This window comes from Symphalangus syndactylus, chromosome 22 (assembly GCF_028878055.3).
Source record: "Symphalangus syndactylus isolate Jambi chromosome 22, NHGRI_mSymSyn1-v2.1_pri, whole genome shotgun sequence".
Lineage (NCBI taxonomy): Eukaryota > Metazoa > Chordata > Mammalia > Primates > Hylobatidae > Symphalangus > Symphalangus syndactylus.
In genome coordinates, this window is record NC_072444.2 from 29,783,047 (window position 1) to 29,809,542 (window position 26,496).

General features: G+C 46.1%; 1 protein-coding gene across 13 annotated transcripts in view; it reads right to left on the minus strand.

Annotated features, from left to right (window-relative positions):
• The window catches only part of CAMTA1 (calmodulin binding transcription activator 1), a 990,108-nt gene that overhangs the window by 675,847 nt on the left and 287,765 nt on the right, over positions 1-26,496 (minus strand). For all 13 annotated transcript variants that reach the window (XM_063631879.1, XM_055261965.2, XM_055261958.2 and 10 more), the window contains one exon: positions 2,480-2,547. In XM_063631879.1, the coding sequence (XP_063487949.1) occupies positions 2,480-2,547 (68 nt within the window). The remainder of the gene's footprint in view (positions 1-2,479; positions 2,548-26,496) is intronic.

Genomic DNA, 26,496 nt, shown 5'->3' on the forward strand with positions numbered 1-26,496 from the left:
CTTTTCACAGTCGCAAACCACTGAGTGACAGAGCCAGGGCTCGAACCCGGATTTGACCACATCTGAAACCCGCCTTCCTTCTTCTGCCAGGCACACCACTGTGCCTCAGGGTGGGGTCTCATGGCTCTATGTATGTTCCAGAAAGTCATGCAAGTCAGGCATGACCCTGAGTGACATCACCTTTTCAATTGTAACCCAAATTCCAAAGGCTGAAACTCGAGGTAAAACCACTGCCTTGAAATGTTCTACTGTTCTGCCGTCAAAGGATGGCTGAAACCCAGCACGGGTCTGCGTATCTGAAATCAGGTGTCTGGCCCGGGACTCATTCCAGAGAAGCTCCCTCTCTGGCCAAGGAAGAGCTCTTCTCTTTCCACTTAGATTCAAGGAGTGTTTGAGCGGAGAGGAAAGGGCGCACGGAGAGGCTGGCGGCTGCTTGAGATAAGGGCCACCCTTGGAAGTCAGGAAATGGTCCAGAGGCAGAAATCAGATAAGCCTCCTTCTCCCCCAGAAAACTAGGCCAGTGGCCTTCAAAGTACAGTCTCAGATCAGTCACATCCTACTGCCTGGGAGCTTCTTAGAAATAACACATGCTCAGGCCCCCCGCACCACACCTGCTGAATCAGAAACCCTGGGGTGGGGCCCGCATTTGAATGAGCCCTCAGCTGATTCTGATGCCTGCTCAAGTTTGAGAATGATGTCCTCCAAGAAGATGCCGCAGAAGAAAGGGGAGATGAGTGTGTCAGGCTCTCTAGTTTAACATGGCCGTATTCACCAAATAGGGCACTGTATTCCCATCCTCTCCACTGCCCACCCCTGCCCCCACTCTGTGGAGGGATGTCCTTCCCAGCCCCATTCTCACTGGGCTTGGCCAGGGGACTTGCTTTGGCCAGTGGATTTATCACCAGGCATGACATATGATGCCACATCTGAGCAGGAGTTTCAACTGCACCTGCATCAACTGCCTTGGGCTTGTAAGCCTCTGCCCTCCTCTGGGAGACGCTAACTTCCCAGGCAGAGGGGGCTTCCTCAGCCTAGGTCCCACAGCAAAATGATGCACACAGCAGACCTGACCTCAACCCAAAGCCACAGGCAGCCCATAGACCCATGAGCAGAAAATAAAGATTTGTTGTTTAAAGTCACTAAGCTTGCAGGTCGTTTCTTACACAGAATGATCACAGCAAAAGCTGATTGATATAAAGTATTTGATTTTATAGCAAAGGAAAAACCATGGTCACAGCAGGCTGAGGTTTTGGGGACTCCTGCGGAGGGACTCTCCTTCCACTCTCAGGCTGGAGGTAAACCAATCAGAGCCACCTGGGGAAGGGAGCCTCAATAACTAACTTTCCTTCCACAATGCCCTCCTGCCTCCTTCAAAGGGGAGGATTGTGCCCTCACCTAAAAGATGCTAATCAGTAAATATCTAAGCCTAATAATGTGATATTTTAAAATACCTTCTAGAATGAATAAACATTCCCAAGGATGACCTTTCCCGTGACTCAGGAAGGATGAACAGGTCAAGCTGATGGGCCATGGGCACAGAGGACACACCCAACCCTTCCCTGGTCCTAGCTAACAAACCTGGGGACTCTGGGGCTTCTGTTCAACGTGAAACCGACTGGACGTTCCACCACTTCAGTTCAAGCCTGCAGTCCAGGCACCCCATATAAACCACACTCCAGCTACCACCCCGCCAGCTAATAAACACCTGGGTCCTGTCACTGCTAACAGAAAACTTAACAGCAATTGGAAGCGAGTGGCATTGTATTTCCAAAGCTCTAGATTTTAACATTCCAAAAATAAAAACCTACAGTTGGGGAGGACAAAAAGAGGCTGCCTTTTAAAACCAACCCTAAGTCCCAACATCACCATTCTTCACAAGATGGTAACATCACTGGTGCTGGCGGAACATGGGCCAGCTATATTTTCACCAATTCCCTCTATTCCCAAGTGGTGAGAGAAGCTGAGTGTTTGTGGCAGTTAGCAGGTTCGAGGACACTTACTGCATAATAAACTGCGAGCTTAGCCATTGCTTCTGATTTGGGGGGATCTCTTTACCACCAATCAAGAACTTGACTTTCAGTTTGTAAGACATGTTGAGATAAAAGTGGGCAGTTAAGCTGGTTTCTCTTTTTTCAAAGCACGTTTCTAGAGAACACTAGTGGCAGGTGAGCAATTTCCCAAAATAAACTTCCCCTGAGGCTCCTGCCTGTGAAGCCTTCCAAGCACCCGGCTGAAGGATCCAGCCGTCAGGTTAAAAGTTCCAACTGGCGGATGGCACTTGCACTCTTTTTAATCCATCTGATCATATTCACTGCCACAGTCTTATGTCAATGAATGAGACCTCAGTGTCGAAAGCCATCCAGCACAACGTGGCATTTTCAACTCGTTGCCCATGAATTGACTGGCCAAATCAGGTAATCAATGCAAATCAATCCACTTACTGTACATATTTGAAAAACTGCAAGATCTGGGACATTACCTTGTCTTAGGGGAGGTGGTTAGCCATTCTTCGTGTTTCTCAAATGTTATTAAATAAGCTGCAATTTCCTGAAACAGAAGAATAAAAAGATAATAACAACAATTAGCTCACGTTGGATCCTGAGAGGTAAGAAAGTTTTTGCTGTTTCCCAGCTGCTGTTTTCATTTGCGAGCCTGGAACTCCATCCCTGCTAGAGAAACACTCGACTTGGACTGTTTCTATTTTGATTTTTTAAGTCCTTTCCATTCAACCTGTCACACGGTAGTAATCAAAGCACTGGGCCTCAAAAGATGAGTCGGTGGCAAGGACGAAAATATTTCTCTGTGGGAGGAAGACATCAGACACCATTTCAGATTCTAAATGTCATTAATTTAGGGAGGGAGAAACACATGCCAACAACAAGTCTCCACGATGCGAGACCATAATTGGAAAGTTTCGTCCTTTTCTGAAGCTGGACGAATCTTTCATCTCTGTCACAAGAGACATCGCATTCTCTCAGCTTCATCCCCAACCCCCTGAGCCAAAATCACACAAAGATTAAAAAGAAAAGACAGGAGAAAGCCATATTCCAGAGAGGAAGCGGGGGGAGAAATAAGTTAACCTTTCCCACTACTGATAACTTAAATCTAGTGAGCGGCACATCCAAAAGAAGAGCAACGTCAGCAGAGTTTAAGGTAAAGATGAGGAAAATGTGGGCACCTGAAGGTAAATTAAATATTTATAAACACAACAACATCACTGCAGATAGAATTACTGATTTATTAATAATTTCCATAAAAAGCCAGTGAGTGACATCAACATAAGTCATTGCTCCAGCTCGAGGCATGATATGGCCCATTACTTCCACCTCCGAAAGGATCTGCTAACATGAAATTGGCAGGGATTATAAGTTAAATTAAGGTTGAACTAGTACACGTTTCCCTTGATCTTGGTGATGCTACAACACGGAGCTGCTGCCCTGACTATCAGGAAAATTCAGAGAGGAGGCCTCCACCTCAGCTCTCTCTGCAGCCAGGGTTCCTAGAGGGCTCCTGGGAAGGCAGCAGCCCCTCTGCCTGGAGGCGAGCAGCCTCTTTCAGCTGGGACATAATGGAGTGGACCCCTGGGACCAGAGATGCTAAACTTGGCCTTGAGAAGGAATAGAAGCCCGGTAAGCAGCGCAGGGGAGGGTAGAAAATGCCCCTGATGCCATGCAGTCCAAACGCCACAGGCCAAGAGTAGAGATCAAGGCCTGACATACCATGGAGCCAGCCACCACCACAAGGCAGCCAGTGATTGGGAACTGAGAGCCCAAGCGACCTCTGTCTGGAAGCCTGGACCTGACAAAGAACCTGGGAAGCAGAAGCCTATAACAAAAATAGAGTTGCTTCACTGTGCAAGTTTCTATCACTGACTGAAGCTGAAGAAATCATAAATAAGCAGCTGATCAACCAGCACATTGTTCTCTCATCCCTGAGCCTTTTCACGTTTTATTTCCTCTCCTTAGAAAAATCTTTCCCTGAGGTCTCACTGTAGATAGATCCTTCCTCTGGCTGGCCCTCCCTAACTATTCCTGATGGCGTCAGTTATCCCTCCTGCTTGCCTGGGTGGCACTGGCACCTTCCCCCAGTGGGCAGGACTTATCACTCTGCATTCTAATTGCTTGTTTACTCAAATAACATCCCCCACTGGAGCATGAGAAGGATACGGAACATGTTATCGCTGACACATCCCCTGGACTTAACAGTGTCCTGGAGCACATAGGAAGCACCTGATAAGTGTTTGTTAGACAGATGGCCGAATGGATGGATGGATGGATGGATGGATGGATGGATGGATGGATGGGATGGGATGGGATGGGATGGGATGGGATGGGATGGGGGTAGGAAAAACATGCATGGCAGAAGTAAATATGCATGCACATGTGAGTGAGAGAGTGTGTGTGTGTGTGTCACTGAAGATAGTTGACACAAGAGCTTAAAAGTAGCAAAATGCAGCAGTTCCTGGCTAAAACTTTTCCAATTATTTAATTAACTCTATGTCACTGTAGGAAGGCAACATAGTATCACAGTTAAGAGCACATGCATTGGAAGCAAACAGTGCCCTGACTTTGGGTACGAGCACAGCCTCTTATTAGCTGTCTCATTTTGAGCACATTACCTAATCTGTCTAGACCCGTTTCCTATGAAACTGGGAGACTATCAGCTCATGAGGCAGTTCTAAGGAATGATCATTCTAAATACACTGGCTGGCAGAGGACAAGCCCCAAACAATAGCTACCATGAATCATTATAAGATCTACATGGTGTGAGCCACCTGTCTAGCAGCCCGATGAGGTCACAGTTACCAAAATGGTCCAGGTCAGAGGCTGCCACCACTGCTGGATTAATCATCATCTGTCACCTCCACCACCCCGGACACCACCGCACACCACGCATGTAGACAATGAATAGTAACATCGGAATGACCGTTCAGAGTTGTTGGTTTGTCGATTGGTTCCCATTTGGCTTCACAAAACCAGAGCACTCTGCAGCTGGAGTCAGTACGTGGATTTACTAAGCCACTTGTCACGTGCATCAGCTCATCTACATGAACTTCAGGAGATCTGGTATCCAGAGGAATAGGCTGTGCCAGCTGGAACCCCCTGATCCATGCCCCTGCCCAGGACCATGCTGAGAGAAGTGACCCTTAGTGGCCCAGGGGATGGTAGGTGCAGTGGATCCCAACCTCTAAACATGTGATTTGTTCCAAAACCCTGGACATCCAAAGAAGACTTTCATGGGCATTCTTCAGCCAATGCTCACCCCAGCCTGACAGGGCTTCCTACTGCTATGGCACTCTGAAGGGGAAAAACTCCTGACACCACTTACTGCCTTCTGTGTTTATTCTACAAACACTTACTGAGCATCTACTGTATACCAGAAAGGGAACAGGACCACTTTGAAGCATACAGTTAAAGAGCTCACAGTCAAGCGATGGGTACAGGCAAGTCAATACAATAGTGTGTATAAGTGCTGTTACGGGGTCACCTCTGTGGCCATACTTAGCGGGGATCACCTCATGTCTAATGAGCTTCTGTCAAGCAAGCAGAGGTCCCAGGAAATCACGCTGATGCAGGAACTACCTGTGAGCACCTGCCACTCCCTCCTCCACCCCCAAAGGTAAATTTTGCTTCTCCCAATCCAGGACATCTCCCACACAGAGCCCCTCTGAGGGAAACCTTTCCAAGGAAGCTGATGCACAGGCCCAGGCTCTCATCTCTGTTGTGCTCAGGTTGGCCGGGCCCCAAAGCTGGACTCGCCCGCCAGCGACTGTCCCATGCTGCTGCACGAACCTGGCTGGATGGAGCGTGTCTGGGTTACCCGTCTAATGCCAGGCCCCTGCTGCCCAGCCTTCCCAGCCCATGGCCCTTCCCCAGGCCACCCCCTCACCAGATGGGCAGATCACAGGTGAGCCTACCCTGCAAAAGCTCAGGAACTTGTTTGGAGAGATTCGCTAAAGAACAAAAAACCACACCAAGTATTAGGTGCTAAATGGCATGGAGCCATGTAAAAGCCATCCAAATTCAGAGTGATTGTGGGGAGAAGGACTTCACCATCTGTGTCATTGCTGCCATCAATGTCACCAATGCTAAGGTGGTGGAGGCACTGCCCTAGGACTTATGTGGGACCATCTCATTTAATCTTCATAATAAACTATGAAATGGGAACCATGGCCACTTTACAGGTATGGAAACTGAGGCATAGAGTGGTTAAGTGACTTGCCTAAGGTCACATGGCCAGTACCTGTAGAACCAGAACCCAAACCCATGCAGAATGGCTCCAAGGCTCGCATTCTGCACCACTGCTCTGAATTTCAGAAAGGACAGCCACAGTGTGCTTGGATGAGTGAAGAACCGAACTTTTCCCAGCCCAGGCTGACAGCTCCCTGCTCCCCACTGACCCAGGGTCACTTCCCAGCCCCACCTCCCTTCAGTGGACCAAGAGGAGTCCAGACTGAATCTCCTTCAGGGGGATTCTCTCCTTCCAGCAGGATCAAGCTCATTGCCACCACAAAATCCTAGTTCAACTCATAAGATCCTCGACTTCAGTGATAGGCAAAATTCCTTGTCTCCATGGAGCCCTTTGCTTAAAACATCATAGGAAGCAGAGGAAAAGCAACACACAGAGCTGGAGATGCTCCCGCCAAGGAGGGGAAGGAGTTGTGAAAAGAAGGGTTTTTAGCTCAATTGTCTGGCCTCTCTCTCTTCCCCCAGAGGTCCACAAACCTAGGACCCTAAAGGCGGCAGATGAAAACACATGTCTGGTCTATCTCATCTTGACAGAGGAAAAAAACTGAGGTATAGAACAGAAAAGCGCTTGTCCAAGCTCAGCATGTTCATGGCGGAGCCAGGCCAGGACTCCTCGCTCTCCGGGCGTGCATGTTCCTTCCCCTGCACTTGCGGCCCCTCAAACACAAGTCTGGCTTGAAAGATTCATAGGAGGCTGGGGCAAAAGCATGGCCAAAGGAAGTGAAAACAGGTACTCAAACAAAAACACAGACACATGCACACAGTAGCATCGCTCACAGTAGCCAAGAGGTGGACCTACCCCAAGTATCCGCAGATGGATGAAGAAACAAAATGTGTCACAGACGTACAACGGCACGTTATTCAGCCATAGAAAGGAATGAGGTTCTGATACCAGCTACCACATGGATGAACACTGAAAACATGATGCTAAGTGGAAGAGGCCAGGCACGGAAGGCCCTGTATTGCGTGGTGCCATTTATATAAAATACCTAGAATAGGCAAATCCATAGAGACAGCACGGAGATTAGTGGTTGCCAAGGGTTGGGGGAAGAGGGTGATGGGGAGTTATGGCTAACGGGTGTCGGGTTTCCTTCTGGGGTGATGAAAATGTCTTGAGCTATATGGTTGCACAACCTTGTGAATGTACTAATGACCACTGATGGTAAATTGTATGTTATGTGTCTTTTACCACAATAAAAATAAAAAGAAGGAGGCATCGACATCCAGCCAGATGTGGCATTTGGGTGAAGGAAATGCCAGCCGTCCCACCCATGCAGACAGCCCCTGAGCCCGAAGGACCACGTGTGTGCGTGCCCGGCGGCCTCCCCAGCACCCTGGCTCCCTTAGCTTCCTCCTCCTCCCAGATCCTAAAGAATGACTGGACTGTCAAGACGAAGAAATTCGCTGCAGGCTCCAAAGCAAAGACTGTCCAGCTTGCAGATTTTAAATGTTTAGTTTGGACATTCAAGTAGAAAAACTGCCGCCAAGGTATGGTGTCTGTGTGCTGCAGGGGCTTGGGAGAACAAACTGACAGCGTCCAAGACAGGCCCCTCTATATCTGTTCAGCAGATACACTTTGGTGCCTGCAGACCAGGGAGGCAGGTGGGCCCTTCCCCAAAGCCCCAAACAAGACACATCAGGAAGGGAGGTCTGCGCAGGACGGGAGGCTGTAATGCTGCACCTGGTGTCACTGCCTGGTCACACACTGTGCTGCCATGCATCCATCTCCACCACCCAGAGGCAATGATCACTCACCATTCAGTCCCCAAGCTGATGGGTTTTGATGGAGGACTGCAAAGCCCATGTCAGGAGCTGGCCAGCCGGGAGCCAGCAGGGCTGGAGGGTCACGGCAGAGGCTGCCCCATGGGGGCTGGCAGGTAAGCATGCATTGCTGTGCCAACCTGACTCCTGCCCTTCACGCCTCAGTGCCCATGTGCCAGCTCTGCCCACATAACCTGTCAGGTCCTGTTCATTGCCAAGCCCCTCCCAGGGGAGTCCCCCTTGCTGTCTCCCTCCACAGTGCACTGCAGCTTCTAGAACTTTCTCGGCAATGGCTGCACTGCTCGGGCTTTCTCTTGCTAGCTCTGTGTGGGTGGTGGTTCTCCCTTCCTGGTTTTTCATTCTTCAGGGAGGGTCTGCGTCTCAGTCCGTCTGTCAATACAGAGCCCTGCGCAGTTCCTATGTCCGAAGATGACTGCTGACACAGCAGAGCTGAAGGAGAGATTGCGAAGTTCTCTTCTAAAGGATGTCACCTCAAGAGCCTATGCCTGAGGCTCCCATACACAAAGGTCCAGTTGCCATCGAGGCTCAGGCCCTACGTGAGAGGTCGCACAGCACTGTTCCTCTAAGTGCCCCTCATTCAGGAGGCAGCTCTGGCCAATCTGTGAGTGCCAGAGCCGCACCGTCCAATGGAAATAGAACCTGAGCCACAACACAAGGCACGTGTGTCATTTTAAAATTTCTAGAAGCAATACCTAATGCATGCAGGGCTTAAAACCTAGATGACGGGTTGATGGGTGCAGCAAGCCACCATGGCACATGTGTACCTACATAACAAACCTGCACGTTCTGCACATGGATCTCAGAACTTAAAATATAAAAACATTTTTAAAATTTCTAGAAGCTATATTTTAAAAGGTAAAAGAGAAGAAAATTTAATAATATTTTATATTTTAACCCAATATATCCAAGAGAGTATGATTTTACTAATTTTTTAAAAAGTAGTCACGAGCTATCTCATACCCTTTTCCCTACTAAGTCCCTGTGTGTTTCCCACAGAGAGCCAGCCCCTCTAGCTGGCCTCAGCCGTGTCTCACGTGCTTGATGCCGCATGTGGCCGCCGTATACTAGATGGCCAGCTCTAGATGCAGACATCACAGGAACCCGCAAACACATATGCCTCCTGGAGCCAACGGCAGCCACCCTGCTGCACCCTCTGCGTCCCTAGGAGCTGACCTTGAGCCCCACGTGTGAAGGAAGCTGTTCCATAGCACACGCTTCAAGGAGAGCAGGGCTCCCTGCCCCCTTGGTTCACCTCTGAGGCGACTAGCCGTGTCCCCTCCAGTGTGTGGGAAGGCTCCCATCTGTGCAGGTAGGGCTATGCAATTCTCAGAGGGGCTGGATTCACCTCAACTTCTCAGCCCTGGCTCTCTCTGCTGCCCCCACTCCCTCCTCAGAAGGAGCTATGCACTGCAGGCTGTGCTTTGTCTCAACCCCATGGAAGGGTCCAGCCCAGAGAGATCAGCCTCCCCTCCCACAACTTCCCCTGGAGCAGCCCTTAGAAAAAGCAGAGTCCCCCATAGGTCTCTCAGACAATCCGTCCTCCATCTGTCTTCAAGATACAGGCTCAATGTCAGGGAGGGAGAAAGGTCTTTAGTGCTCACTGTAACAAATTAAACAAACAACAACAAATGTATATATGTGTGTACATATATTTATATATATATATATAAATATATATTTTTATATATATATATAAATATATATTTTTATATATATATATTTATACAAATATCTCCTGAGTTCAACTAATAAAAATCTCTCTATAGTCTATACAATCTCAGATATATTTTGCACATAGAAACGTGGATTTTCAACCAAAGTATAATTTCTTAAAGTTTGGTTTTTATGAGAGTTCTGCATAAGGGTTTTATCTGTAAGGGACAAAAGCTGAGGGGGGAAAAAAGGGGAAAAAAAAGCCAAGGCTCCCCTAGCAGCTGGCCCCAGCATCTGCTAGAGCCACAAAATGCAATTATATTACTCCCAAACGAGAAGTAAAAATATCTTGTTTCCAATCCTCTTGGTTTTAAGACTCATACTTAATGTCCTCTGGGTATTTCAGTGGTGCCAGATCTCTGTGTTATGTACTTTATTAGGGATGTGTGAATGTCATATTAATGACTTCTAACCAACATGTTTATGGTGAAAGCAAGTTTTCCCAGAATCCACCACTCGCTGCACTTGACAAAAAATAATTGGCCTTAATTTAAATAAATAAATAACCAGGCCCTGCCCTCTCCCAGTGGCATCTTCCCCACCGGCTTTCTCCAGGGCACCCATGCATGAAGCCAACAGGCCCTCCCCCATGATAAATAGTCCAAACCAGGTCCAACGGGGCAGGGCTCCCGTCTGAACATTCCTGTCCCTGTCCACTGACGTTCTTCCCAAGCACCCAGCTGGCCAAGCCAACACCCTGCACAGGATGTCCTGGACCCCCCACCCACAGGTCTAAACCAATACCCCCAATCTTGCTTTCAAAATGACCAGCTCTTGCCATCAACTGTTAGCCTATAGAAAACTGGTTTGCATTTTTTTTTATTTGCATGGAATGCAACGTAGCTCTGCTCTGACAGTTTATAAAGTGGCAGTGGTTAAGACTGTAAGGATCCAAGGGTGTCTGGAGGACTGTCTACAAAATGGTAACTAGCCATTCAGAATAAATTCCTAACAGCCTGGACTTCTGAAATGAAGCCTGGCCCCACTGGCTGTCTGTTATTGAGACATAGTAAAGCATTCTTATGACTATCAAATTACCAATCAGTGAAGAAACAATGAGCCACAATAGAAACATCCACAGCCAGAGTCAGTAAAGAAGCAATTCACCCAGTCTTTCATTCATTTATCTACTCATTGGTTCAATCATTCGATGAATTATTGAGCACCTACAATATGCCGGGCACTATGCAAGGCCCTAACAATACAAAGACACATGAGTAATGGCCCTGGGAAATACAGCTGGGAAGACAGATAGGGCTGCAGGATCCAGGGCTATCACATTCAAGTGCAAAACAGACAAAGAGTGCCGAATTAGCAGCACAGACGATGTGTCCATACTGAGAAGAGAAGGAAGGGTTGTGTCAAGGAGCTAACATTTCAACTGGGTCTTGACGAGTGAGTAGGAGATTGCCCAGCAGACAAGTGGCCAAGGTATCAGGGAAGGGAAAGAGCATAAGTGAAGGCAGGAAAATGGGAGTAGCAAATGTGTTCAGAGAAATCTGAGTAATATAAAGTAATGAGAGTCCACAGGACAAGGAAAAGAAAGGCAGAACTCAAAGCCAGGTAGAGGGCGAGGCACCAAACTGTGGAGGAATTCAATGCCAGGCAATGGAGTTTTATCCCCAAGAACCACGGGAAGGCTTTTAAGCAGATGGGAGCCACACAAAGAGCTGTGCTGTCTGTCTGTCTATCTATCTATCTATCTATCTATCTATCTATCTATCTATCTATCTATTATTATCTATCTATCTATCTATCTATCTATCTATCTATCTATCTCAAGATGCAGTCTTGCTCCGTCACCTGGGCTGGAAGGCAGTGGCATGATCTTGGCTCACTGCAACCTCTGCCTCGTAGGTTCAAGAGATTCTCCTGCTTCAGCCTCCTGAGTAGCTGGGATTACAAGTGCCTACCAAAATGTCCAGCTAATTTTTGTATTTTTAGTAGAGATGGGGTTTCACCATGTTTGTTAGGCTGGTCTCACACTCCTGACCTCAAGTGATCCACCCACCTCGGCCTCCCAAAGTGCTGGGGATACAGGCGTGAGCCACCACGGCTGGCTAGCTGTGCTTTTTAGAAACATCACTCTGGTGGTGGCCTGGTAAAGAAGAGGCCGCTGATCGGAGACCATGATTATAGCCCAGGATAGAGGCAATACGATCCTGCACTAAGGCCGTGGGAGTGGGGAAAATGGAACAAAGCTGAATGTTTTCAAAAGCAAGGTAAATGGGGCTTGAAACCAATTGGCTGGGGAAATGAGGGACAGCGAGGCAGTGAGGACATCTCAGAAGCAAAGGTCACAAACTGGTGGCCAAGGGACTGACTCCACCCAGAGATGTGCCTGCTTGGTCCACACAATCTTCTTCCCATTTGGCTTATCTGCCAGTGTTTAAAGATTGAGGGTCAGGGATTTCCAGCTTCTCTTGAAAAATAAAGTCTGGCAACCCCAGGCCTGCATGCTGCATAGCATCCACTGCTTGGTGCTGAGAAGCTGCTGTCCCATTTGGATGGGCCTGAGAGCTCAGAGGACCGCCACCTCAGCCTGCTGGCTTTCTTCACTGTCATGGCTGGCTTGGATTTGTAAGCCCTTGACCTTGGGGCCCCTACTCTGATATTTATGGCACTGGAAACTGGGTGCATTGTACGACCATGAACCAATATAGGCAATCCAGAAAGAAATAGATTTTAGAACAGTGCAATGTTAACCAGAACACTCATTGCCCCTTAATACAGTGACATGTGCTGATGAAGCTGACCCAAGATTGCCCCAATTTCTATTTTGATATTGTTCCAGTCGTCAATTTATTATTATCTCTGAGTTCCAATTTCACCCTTCTTTGTCCTTCTTTGTGATACTGAAGCTGGACCCTGTACATATTTCTCCTTTGCTAGCAGAGCAGAATGTGAAGCTTCGTCAATAGACAGCAATGACGTGAACCTGCAAGATGATAGTGGCGAAGACACATCCCTTGCAGACCTCTTACCATCATCATTATTATTATAATCATCACTATTATTCAGAGTGGAGTCCAGTGGTCATGAAGATGAGCTCCAGCTGCACTCTCAAGAGACAGTACCTCCACTGGCAGGCTGCTTTAGACCAGCTCTGTTCTAACTGACATCCGCAAGTGACAATGAGCCACTTCTACAGACCACTTCCAGCCCAGGCCCTTTGGCAGGCAGCGTGTTCCTTTAGTACCCATGCACTCTTTGAAGAGGTCTGAATTTTGGCCAATGTCAGCAAGGGTCTTCTAGCCCTTATTTTATTTGTTGTCTACTTTTCCTCAGCCTAGAGATAGCAGCTGCTGCTTTACCCCTGATATTTTGGAAACGCTTGGAATTCTCTTTTATCTCCATTAGTAATCAACCACTCTTCTACTAGCTAGAAAGTCTTTATATATTAAATTTTCTGTTCAAATAACCAAACATGGCTTCTGTCTCCTGATAGGATCCTGACTGATATAAGAATAATCCACCAGCCTGGCCAACATGGTGAAAACCCATCTCTATTAAAAATACAAAAATTAGCTGGGCATGGTGGTGGTCACCTGTAATTCCAGCTACTTGGGAGGCTGTGGCAGGAGAATCGCTTGAACCCGGGAGGCAGAGGTTGCAATGAGCCAAGATCGTGCCATTGCACTCCAGCCTGAGTGACAAAGCAAAACTCTGTCTCAATAATAATAATAATAATAATAATAATAATAAATCCACAGTGCTGAAGATGTTTACAATCTCACTGATGTGTAATCCTAGAAAACACACTAAAAGGTAGAGGGAGAATGAAAAAATACCTGAAAGAGAAACAGCATGTATTTGGGAGGAAATATCAAATTGCCCCAGTGAGGCCTTTATAGCAAGTTTCCTAGATGCCAGCCAGATCATAGTTTGAAAGGCACTGGAGGAATATATGTCCCACCTTTTAGTTTGTGAGAAGACCTGAATCTACCTATTTCGAGAGATTAAAAAAAAAAAAAATTCTTTTAGGATAGAAAAAGTTACTCCATCTCCCTTTGGTTGTACGATTTGGGGGAAGTCACGTGATAGCTCTGTCCCTCAGTTTCCTTTAATGTGTGCCATGAATCTATACGTATTATTCCATTTACTACAATTGTGTTATCCCGTATTTCAGGGATTAAAACCTATTTTCAATCAGCATCATGGAAGTGTAATTTACATACAATAAAATGTACCCCATTTTAAATATAGTCCAGTAGATGATAACAAATAAATATATTATGTATCTATCACCATATTCAAGATGTAAAACAATTTCCAGGACCATGTAAGGATAATTTACTCTATACAGAATTCTACACTGACAGACTGTTCCCCCTTTTGGCACTCAAGAGATCCCATTCCATTGTCTTCTAGCTTGCATGACTTCTAATGAGAAGTCTGCAAAAATTCTTATCTTTGTCCTCTATAATTTGTCTTTTTCCCCTCTTCTAGCTGAGTTTAAGATTTTTTCTTGCTGGACCCAGTGGCTCATGCCTGTAATCCCAGCACTTTGGGAGGCTGAGGTGGGAGGATCACTTGAGGTCAGGAGTTTGAGACCAACCTGGCCAACATGGTGAAACCCATTTCTACAAAAAAAAAAAAAAAAAATTAGCCAGGCTTGATGGTGTGTGCCTGTAATTCCAGCTACTTGGGAGGCTGAGGCACAAGAATTGCTTGAACCTGGGAGGTGGAGGTTGCAGTGAGCCAAGATTGCACCACTGCACTCCAGCCTGGATGACAAAGTGAGACTCTGTCTTTAAAAAAAAAAAATTCTTTATCACTAATTTGAAGAAATCTGATTATACTGTGTGTGCCATTCTGTGGTTTCTTTGTATTTACCTTGCTTGGGGTGTGTTGAGCTTCTCAGATCAGTGAGTTTATAGCTTTTGTCAAGTTTGGAAAGCTGTCAGCAATTGTATCTTTAAATAAAGAGCATTAGGCTTTACTCTGGCAGGCATTTAAGTTACTTGTGGATCAGCCTGACCCTCTCAAGGCTCATTTTTAATCTCTGTAAAGGTGGGTCTACAGCACGTTTTACTCCAGAAATGTTGTTACCCTACTATTATTTCTTCTTCCTTCCGGAGTCTCTACTGAATGTCCCAAATATTCAAGGACAGCTCCCCAGTCGTGCTGGTCAGAATGCAAATACCTCTGAGTCCTGTATGAGCTCTGTGAATTTTATAGCCCCTATGTGCATTTTGTCCAGTTTTGTGAAGTTTCACCTCACACATCAATGGTTTAGTATTCAACAGAACATTCCAGGGGAGCCATAAAAGTTTCTAGAGCACTTTCTCTGCCAGGTCTTCTCCTGTATGACATTCTGCCCTGCAAATTCTAGATATATCAACCTCTCTAAACTCTGATATCTGTCTCCTCAGCTCAACAAGATCACTGTACTCTTCTTGGAATACCTCCCTGAAGATATGGTCTTGAAATGCCTCCATGTAGAAATACAAAGTGATTGTATGGTTTACAGTCTTCTCTTAGCAACCACAGTCCTACTCTGACTATCATCTAATAGCTGAAAATATTTATTTCACAGGTTTTATCCAGTTTTATAATTGTTTGCAGCGAGAGGATGAATCTAGTCCTAGTTATTCCATCACAGCCATGGCAAAAGTCTCATCATAAATTTTTAGACTTTTATTTTATTCTTTGAGAGGTCAGCAATCTTTCAATGAAGGACATAGCCAGCCTAAAGAAACACGGTTAAAACTTTGAGGGTGCCATTGTTGTCTCAGAGACAGGCTATCATAAGCCTGTGGGGATATAGATTTTCTCAAATAACAAAAAGTGAGAGGGAGAGAGAGTGTTTGATGACGACTCAATACTGATTCTGCCTTCTTTAACACCAACCCCCCTTCACCTCTACCCCCAGATGAAGATGCAGACTTGCTGATCTGAAGGTTCAAGAATCAGAAGAGCCTAAAAGAGCACAGATTGTTGTTATAAGTCCTTCCAGAACAGTGATATAAACCTGAATATAAAACAGAAGTAGTGTTGCAAGAATTTGGCTTCTTCTTCAACCTTGGCAGGATTCTATGTGCGTAGAAAGTGTCACTGACAGCCACACACTGCCAACTCCCATTAAGAACTAAGGACAAGGGATAAGCTATGCAAAAATATGCTGCATCCACTTGGTCTTTGTGTAGCCACGTCCCTTTGAGATAAATTCTGAATCCACGGCTAAATAAATCAGGAATTTATATCAGAGTGTGTGTGTGTGTGTGTGTGTGTGTATGTGTGCATGCACGCTCTTCCCACCCATAAATAACCCCACCCACAATGCTGAAAAGCTCCACTAACACCTCTGCTTTAGAACATTAACCAATACAGCCCTTTGGAAATGGATCATAAGTCATTCAAAGAAGTCAGAAAAGGCTTTCATGGTAGCAGACAACAGCTCTGGTGCCTACAGGAACAGAGCAGAAGTGGGCATTTTGCCTCGCTCCAGGCCCTTCCAGCCTCCAAGTACAGCAGAGTCACCTAACTCCGAGCAACCACGTTTCCTTGCAGAACAACGCCAGTGCTCATCCTAACCCTTCCCCCAACACAAATCCAATAAAACTAATAAAAACAGAAGCGAGCCATCTTAAAATTAACACATCCAAGACACAAGCAGAAACCATTGATCAAAACCTCCTATCTTCCCTCACAGCCGACAGCTCCAGAGAAGCCCTAACACCCCATAATGGAATCCCATTATCTACAAAAGAAACTCATTCCAGAGGAGAGTCACAAACAAAGACAGAATCAAAGGAGGCTGGCAAACGGGGAGACTCCACCACTCCCCTCTGCTCCCATACAAGGGGTACAACACTCAAGCAGAGAGAGCCATTAGAACTGCAGCAAGGGGGAGGCACTTTCCACGAATTACAAAACTGAGAATGAAATGAACGCAGAGTCCAGTGGGAAAGGAGGGTGTGAGAGCCTGCTTCTTTCCATCTGTGCAAAAGCAAAACAGAAGCTTCTTTCACATAGGGAGAAAATAGGATCCAAAAAAAAAAAAAAAAAAAAAAAAAACTTTCCTTAAATTCCAGAACTGCCTGCATTTGGAAAACACAGGGATTTCAGCCAAAGTAGGGAGCAAGTAAGATTCATTAGCAAATGCCTCAAATCCTTAATTCACACTTCAAACAAACAAGTTAATTGTGTAGCTAACAGAGTGTGACTTGATTATAGGCCACTAGTGGCCATTAATAGATGAAAGGTGTTTGGATTTCAATAGTGTTTGAATTTCATAACCCGCCTTCATAAGACAAGTTCAGATTAGTCACCACCTCTATTTGCTAACACCTGTGATCATGAATCCCACATGACAAACAAGCACCCCAGCTTTGAGCTTTTGGAAGTGAAGAGTAAACAGGAGGAGAATTCATGAATTTTACAGAGGTAATTGTTCTACCCTGCTTTGAAGAGGAGTAGAGGTCGGTCTCAGAAGACCTTAACATATGCATGAACACAGCCCTCCTAGCTGACACACGACTCAGAAGGCCCGCTGCTATGTTGCCACTTCAAGGATCCCTTGGGAAAGCAGAATAGGACTGGGCTCCAACATTCACATATTATTAATCAATCGCGCCAGTGCCCCATTCCCAAAGACATGAGCCTGGGTCCACGTGAGGACTTAGTTCAAACTAAAAATGGTGGATGTGTCAAAAAAACTGACCACTGATAAATCTATATCAGTCTTCCCTTTAACCAGATGGGCCCTATCCTTAGAACCTCAGATTTTATTAGAAAGAAAAGAAGAGATAACTTACTCCTCTTCTCTTGCTCCTTGATGTTATCAAGGAGTAAGATGAAAGATAAGGAGCGCAAAAGCTCATATTGTGTCACCTGAAGAGCAGCATGGGCTGCAGGGAAAAAACACAATCAAATATATCTTCCTGAAAACCTTGTGATGCAGTGATGCACATAATGTCAAAGCTATAAAAAGGGAGCTTGCTTTTCAAAGGGTTACAACAGAGCAATAGCAAGAGGAGGAGGACTAAATTTTTTTTCTAGTCATATCTAAAAGAAAGAGGTTCCAATAAAGGGAGGCCCTTCTTGTCCAACGTGATGACAGTCTACAAAGTTAGTCCCAGCAGATCTGCAGCCAGCAACACTCCCAGGAGAGGAACCCTGATGCATTATCCCTATCCTCATCTTTAAAGTTCCACTAATTCCCTGGAGATCTGGGTCAAGCATTAAAGGGAATATAAGCCATAGTGAAAACCTAGGTCTTCTCTCCAATAAGCTTATGATCTAGGAAGACCAGGCACCTAAGTTAGGGTCTAAAATCACTGAGACTGGGCCGGGTGTGGTGGTTTACACCTGTAATCCCAGAACTTTGGGAGGCCGAGGTAGGTGGATCGCCTGAGATCAGGAGTTCAAGACCAGCCTGGCCAACATGATGAAACCCCGTCTCTACTAAAAATACAAAAATTAGCCAGGCGTGGTGGCACGCACCTGTAATCCCAACTACTTGGGAGGTTGAGGCACAAGAATCACTTGAACTCGGGAGGTGGAGGTTTCAGTAAGCGGAGAGAGCACCACTGCACTCCAGCCTGGATGACAGAGCACGACTCCGTCTCAAAAAAAAAAAAAATCACTGAGATTGAAAGTACACCACGGGAAGTCAAAGAAGAGCCAGGTCAACACGGGCTGGAGAAGTCAGAATAAGGAACCAAAATGTGACAGCAGGGAAGGGAGAGCACAGGGCCCAGAAGGGATTGGTGGGCTGCTGTCCTTGGTCCTGAACCAACGCTGTGCTCCAGGGCAGCAATTTGACTGCTGCAGTTTGTCGTAACCAGTGAGTCCTGAAAACAATTTAAAATGGAAATTGGTATTGTTTTAATCAAATGGAACGGAGTGGAGTGGAAAGTATCAAAGTGCACCATAGGTAACATTGTTTCCTGAAACTTCTGTTCAGATATTATCATCATAAATGAATATATGTATATGTGTTCTGGGTTATAACACGAAATAACATTTCTGGCGACTTGTTAAGGACATAGCTTTAGCAAACCATTGCTCTAGGGCCCAGCTTTTTCTTTCCACTCTTGGACACTGAAGACTTCCGACCACTTTTTGCAGGAATTATGACCAAAGTTGTGACCAAGAAGCAGCGGTAGGAGAGAACACAAGATGTAAATCAAGAGAAATACAGAATGAGAACCACTAAGAGATTGTGAGGGGAGAGCTGGGAATAGGTTGTTGTTGTTTTCACTTAACAGTTACCAAAACTGTTGGGATATTTTTCCTGAAAAGTTGAAGTAGGAGGCATGTCTCCAGCTCTACTTCCAGCTCCACGGGGGTTTCAAGAAGAACATGACTGCATGCCAGCTCACCAGAGCCCTCACATGGGAGGCAACACTGTCTGCTAAAGGGTGTCTGTCCCTTCATCCTTGGTCCTCACACCCAATGAAGGGCTTTAATGCATGTTAAAGGCTCTAACTGTAAACTGGGAATAATGATCGTTCCCATGTGGGAAGGTGGTTATGAGGATTAAATGAGCTAATTTATGTAAAGTACTTAAAACAGGGCCTGGAACCCAATGAATGCTATAAAAGGGTTAAGTATTCCTATCATTTCACTTGGATATAAGTTGAGATGAAAAATGTAAAGATTCCATGGCACATAGCCATTAAAAACATTAATGAAGAATTTAATGCTTACACTAACAACACTGAGGAGAAAAAGCAAGATACAACACTATATAACAGTATTATCTCAAATATGTTTTTAAAGAGTTCATAAGAGTATTGGAAGCAAATTCACTAAAACATTAACAGCAGTTGGATTTGGGTAGGAGGCCTTAGATAAATTTCTTTTCTGCATATTTTCTTCTATTTTCCTATTTTTCTACAATTAGTATGTGTTTTTATAATTAGGAAATCCTATACTTCAAAGACAGTAACTCAAAGTCAAAATGGCTTTAATCTTGAAATGTGCCATTTTGCAAGACAAGCAATAAAACTGAATACAGGAATGAGGGAAGCAGCGTGCTTCATTTGCACAGTCATACAGATAAGCCACCACTTAGCAGGGGTGTGGGATTTCTGACTTTCTGATCTTTCTTTCATTTCACAACTGCCAAAAATGGGGAATTTACCCAAACTTTTGATTGACTTCCAACCCCAGGAGGGTAGAGTAACAGAGATTATCTTCAAAAACCCAGGACACAGAAACACCAGGGCAGATCCTCCTGCCCACTCCTCTATCAGACAGGCTGCAGTCAGTACCAGCAAACCTTTTAAGCCCTTACTATGTGTTGAGCACTGAGTTTCCAATAACATCTCATTTAATCTTCCCGGTAACTCTATGATAGAGGTGTTGTCTTTGTCTCCATTTTACAGTTCAGGAAATAGAATTTTAAGAGTTAAGAAACGTTACTATTCCATCCTTATACTCCCCTTCAAAGCAAACTTCCTTTGCAGAGTGTTTATATTGCCTGCCTCCAAGTTCTCTCCTTCCATTCTCTCCCAAGCCCATTCCTATCAGATTTTTACCTCCACTATTCCATCAAGACAATTGTTGTCAAGGTCATCAATGATTTCTACATTGCCAAAGCTCATGGCAAATTCTTAATTTTACTTGCCCTACCAGCATCTTTTGATAACCCTTTCTCCTCATTGAAATGTCATCTTCACTTAGCCTCTAACAAGCCCACTCTCTCTTGACCTTCTGCTTTCTCTGGCTGTTGCTTCTCAGTTTCCTTTGCTGGTTCTTCCTCATCCCCTGTCCTCTAAACATCAAATTGCCCCAAATCTCCCCTGGGCCTTGTTCACCATCTCCACTCCCTCCCCAGTCATCTCACCCAGACTCAGACCTTTAAAAGTCATCTCTGCACTGACTACCCCAAAATTTACATTTTCAGCCTAAACTTCTCCCTCTGAACTCCAGGTTCCTATATCCAGCTGCCTATTAAACAATTCCATCCAAATATCTTCTAGGATCTTAAACTTTACATACTTCACACATGAACCTACCATCACACCCACACTCACACCCCTTCTTTCTGTAGCTTCCCCTATCTCAATAGATGACAGCACCACCCTGCCAGTGGCTCTGGCCAGACATCTGAGACTGATCCTTGTCCCCTTTCCTTCAGAAACATTAGAAGCAAATCTGTTCACTCTACCTTCAAAATATGGGCAAAATCCAACACTTCTCCCATCTTAATTGCTGCCCCCTTGGTTCAAGCTACCAGCACCTGCTCCCATCTAGATGACTGCATCTGCCTTTTGGATCTCCCTGCCTACACTCTTGCTTATTCACACTAGTCAGCGGGACCCTTTAAAGGAGCTCCCATCTCACCCAAAGTCAAAGCCAAGGTCTTCCCAATGACCTATCTGTCCTGCATGATCTGGCCCCATGATTCCTCTGATCTACTCCTTCCACCCAGCCACACAGTCCCCTTGCTACTCCCTGAAGAGACAGCAGGCTCCTGCCCCAGGGCCTCTGCACCTGCATCCCTTGTGCCTAGAAAAAACTCTTCCCTCGGAATCCTACTTGGCTCACTCCCTCACTTCCTCTGGGTCGCAGCTCAAATGCTCCCTTCTGGGTAAGGCCTCCCTAACCACCCTGTCAAATAGCAACATCCCCTGACACACTGCCTGGCCCTCCACCCCACTTTCTTTTTTCTCCACAGTCGATAGTCCTGCCTGACGTTCTGCAGTGTACTCTGCATTTTGCTATACTATTTGTTGAATGCCTTTCTCTAGTCCTCACTGGAATGCAGAGATTTTTCTCCATTTTGATCACTGCCATATCTCCAATCCCTAGAACAGCACCAAGATTTCATAAATATTGAATGAAGAAATGAATGGATAAATGAATGAATGAGCAAGTAAATCTGTTCAAGGTTGCACAATAAATGCTGGTGCCAGGATTCAGATTTGGGACGCATGCCTCCGGAGCCCACACACCTCGCATCCATACTCCCCTGCCTCTGGCTGCCCAGATATGTTGCCTGACAACCTCAAAAGTCAGAAATAGCCAACCAGCACACGGCCAGGGAGGAAGATGGTATAAGCCCCCATGTGGCTAATGGAACCAAGTATCTGAAATAAGATGTTTGAATTGGGAAACAGAGGACATATGGTCATGACAGTAAAATCATGTGTCGTTCAGCTCAGCTGGGATAGGTCAGCATTGAGAGTGGTCATAGGGCTGATTTCCATGTAGAGCGGAGTACCCACAAAGCCTCACAAAGCACAGAACAAGGATTTGCCCTCGATTCCAAGAAGGCTCAGGAGATGCAATGCAGAAAAGCCAGCACGAGTCCATCTTCACCACTGGAGAAATCACCCAAAATCCTGATCCTACCAGCAGAGCCAACAGCCTCTGCTTCATCCCTCAAAGACAGCTTGGACAAACACCTCCGTCCTCTTTGCTCATTTGGATAATGGTCCCCCAGGCAGGAGGGCACGGGTATTTTCAGCACATTATGGCCCAAATCCTTTGTTTTAATTGGTCCCAGGCATTTTCACTTTTAGAGCCTCCTTCCCTTACTTGGTTTAAAGAGTCAATCTCTGAATGATCCAATAGGAGCCCAGAGAGTAGATAAGACAGTGAGACTAATCTATAACATTTGTGTTTAATGGTTAGATATTAATTGGCTTTTTTAAAAGTGTATAAATCGGTCCATTTTTAGTCTTTCTAATCTGCTCATTCTCATTAATGAAGGAGCAATACTCATCAACAGCTCTGCACTACACATCACCTTGTAAAACTATAGCCCGTTTATATTTTAAAAATAGATTTATCACGATTTGAAATATAGAAAGTCATTAAAATAATAATTAAAAACACAACTACAAGCACAATAAAAGTTTCATGATAATAAACTACATTTTAATATATATTAATTCCCCTAATGATTTACTCCATACATCTTACAGGGTCAAATCAATGTCTGTACCAAAAAAAAATTCAATTAAATTCTATTCACTGTATCTTTCAAGTGAGTCTATTGTTTGCTTTTGTCTCCTATCAGGCCATTTGTCAGTTGTTCTAGCTCAAGATTACAAATAGAGGGGACATGGCCCCATCAAGGTCAGAAGAAACACGTCCAAATCCTCCCCAATCCACCTTTACCATCTCCTGTGCAATTGTCACTGATGACCTTGTTCGAGGAGAGGAGGAGGAGGGGGAGGCTCGCTCCAGTCCATACTCCTAAGCAAGCCATCAGTCTGCGGGCTCTGACTGGCACACTCTCTCTCATGCTCAGCCAGCCTGTGGGCCTCCAAGCGAGCCCCTGCAAAGAGCAAGCTCAGACTGTCCCTCTTTAAACTTCCTCTTGTCCCAAAACACACACCAAGTCAGCGCCTCTCTTCCAAAGCTCACTTCCCCTAGGTGTTCAGAACCAGAAAAAGCACATCTGCTTTCCAGTCCCCTGCACCAAAGCAAGTCTTTACCTTGCCTGAGTGATTTTTCTAGACTTAACACTCACACACAATCTCCATGCTGAGAAAACACTGCTGGCGACAGTTTGACAAGCTGGAGGGCTGCCTGGTGGAGGTGACTGGGAGGACTCCCTCTCTGGTCCCCTCCCTATAACCCACCCTGCTCAGAGATGCCTCAGAGCCAGCAGGAAGACCTGGGTTCAGGGCCAGGCCTGGATCTGAGCAGCAACCTGGGATCGTCGGCTCAACCACTCCCTTTGCTGGTGACCACTAGGGGGCAACAGGCATCACCGTGATGAGGGAGAAGGTCGTGCTCAAAAGGTTGTGCAAAGCCAGAGGAGCTTTCGACTTTGGAAGGAAAAGAAATCACTGCAGAGCTTCATTCTATCGCTGCGGGAAGACAACAGCGACCACCAGTATCACACCCATTTTTCAAGTGAGGAAAAACCAGTAACTGAATGAAAAATGATTTACTACGGGACCCACCATGAATTAGTGTCCAAGCTGAAATAAAACCAGATGTGGCTGCTGCATATTCCGGCTCTTTCATAAATTCCCCTGAAAGTCCAGAAAGTGCAGTACAATATCCGCGCCTCCTTTCTGGCCCCTCCGTAGCTGCGATGTCGGGGCGCCTATGAAGCCCTTTTGAGCCCGCCCCCATCTGATGCTGCTGTTCTCTGCGTGGGCAGAGGAAAGGAGAGGCCAATGCAGCCCCTGAGGCTGGCGGCTCCGGACACTTCCAGGCCCCGCCTCTCAGAAGAGCCCGTCCTGCTCCAGAGAGCAAAGGGTGCATCCTTCCGAGGGAGCTGCGGCTCACCCGAGGCCCCGCACATCCCCAGCAGAGGAGGGCGAGAGGACGTGAACCAGAAACCAGAAGGCCGGGCAAGGAGTAGCAGGCGCAGAGTTCTCATTAACCAAGATGGCCTCACGCTGGTGCCGGGCTTTATAAGTCTCAGCTGCACAATGCTTTTTAAAATATAGGTGCAAGTTGGGCCTGTGGTTAATACTGTTTAATTTTATGTTGTACTGCGTAATATTTTCCCAAGTTAGGCCCAGGGTAAGTCTGGAGTCTCAGCTCCAGACTTTGCTGATTTGGCAAATGGACCCAGTTAGCAGCCATACACAAGCCCCCGCTACCAGCTCCTTTGCCAGTCCCCTGTTCCCATCCGCTCTCAGAGGCCACAGCACCCCCAGAACCTGCTCTCCAGGCTCTCTTGTTCTGCTCCCCTTACAGGCACCCCACTACCCACAGTCCACCCTACAGAGAGGCAGACAGACCGTGTGGTCCCTGGGACCAGACGGCCCAAACGGTCCACTGACAAAAGACCTGTCCCGTTGGCTGACCCTTGGCTCAATTCGTGTGTTTATTCTCCCAGCAACTACTGATTGCCCCGTTACCCCGTGCCAGGCCCCCTGCATCTCATTTTCAGTTTGGAAAATATGATCACTGTGATCCCAATGGAAGGAGGTGAGGCTCCAAAAAAACAAACTGCATTTTCTAATTCTGGTTCCACCACTTACAAGCTGTGTAACCCTGGGCATGTCAGTTAACATCTCTGAGTCTCATATTTGTTCTTGGAGGGTCTCTGGGAGGGCTAGGTGAGACGAAGCAACAACCACCTTCTGCATAGCATGTGGCATGCAGTAGGTACTCACTAAATGACAACGGCCTCTTCGTGGTGAAGGATGACAATCTTTCCCAGTTGCCTTTGGGTTAAGGGAACAATCATAAAATAAAGACATTGCCGGAAGTGGGAAAACACTCCTAGGATACCGGGGGCCCAGCAGGGTCAAGGGCATGGCCGCAGGTGTCTGAAACTTGCCTTTCCTGCTCGCCAGCTCTGCGGAGGCCAGGCCTGCGTCCAGCTTGGCCATTCCTCCCACCGTCCCTGGGTTCTCGAGCAAGCGAGTGAACAAAGAGAGGGAGCAACTTAGAGGAGTGTGTCTTCCAGCTCCGCTGTCAATTACCTGCACAAAAACATGTTGATACATCTGCTTGGCCAAAGCACCCGGTAAGTGCTAGCATGTAATAAGAAAGAGAAAGAAGATTTTCACGCCCAGCATGCTAAGAAATAAGAAAATGACTCATAGTCCCAGGGCAGCCTTTGGAGTGGCTGGCAGGGCCCCTGCCACTGAGAGAGGCCCTGGCAGGCTAATTGGGAGCTGGGAGCTGAATTGGACGGATGTTCAGTAGCCATGAATTTTTCTGAATCCCAATAAAGTGCCTTTTACTTTATTTGCCCAGATTATTTATAAATGGATTTTTCAATAAAAAACAGAGCTCAGGATGCGTGATGGATTTTCTCTGGCACCTCACACAGGGCACGTTCATCCCCATCGCAGTCTGCCTGGCCCAATAGTACATGCCTTGATCAGGCCATCCTCTCTTTGGGCCATAGATTGGCTTTCAATAATTTCTCAGAAGCCTGTGGGTAGTCACTAAATTTAAACTCATGTCCGTAAAACTCAAATTCAACTCAATAAGCGTTTATTGATATCCCATGACATACAAGATATTAAGCTCAGTGCTGTGCTGGAGAGAGGTGGTGGAAGAGGAAATCCAAGCATCTTAAGTGTCTTGCCATTTAGAAAAGAACGTACTTGGGTACAAAACTGAGCACAACGCAATGAGCCTGGAGAAAGACTAAAGCGACCACACCGTTGCATGAATACAAGGGCAGATGTCTTTTGCTTTCAAGTAGGATGCTTTGGGCTGCAAAATTACAGAAAATCCAGCCTAAATTACCTTAAAGAAGAAGGAAAATGTGTCATCTCATGTCACAAGAAGTCTGGAGGTAGGGTTGATGTCAGCTGGGTTCCTTCTCTCAGCTCAACCAGGCTATGACCTTGGGCTGGACCCGCATGGCTGCAAGGTGATCATTGCGGCCTCCCACAACAATCAGATTTTCCAAAGTCCAGAAGACAGAAATCATACACCCTTTTTTAAGAGCCAGGAAATTGTCCTAGAAGTGCCAAGCCATCTCACTGGCAATAACTGAGTTACAGGCTGCCCCTAAACCAGTCACTGACAATGATGGGCTTAGACAGATCTAGGTTTATCCTCTGGGACTGGAGAAGGCCCTGGCATCTCCCCAAGAATTTGGCCACTGACACCTGAACACAATCAAGGTCCTGTCAGCAAGAAATAAGAGGGGAATGCTATTGGGGAAACCATCAAAAGTTGCCCTTGCCTGGTAAAACTGATCCTCTCAGAGGATGTTCTGGGTTAACCTAGACAAATAGACACACAGTAAAAGTGAGGAACTTATCTACCTTGTTCTTTGCCATATGCCTTGCAAGGAACATGGTGCCCGGCATGCAGCAGATACTCAAATATCTGTTGAATGAATGAATGCTGGAAATAA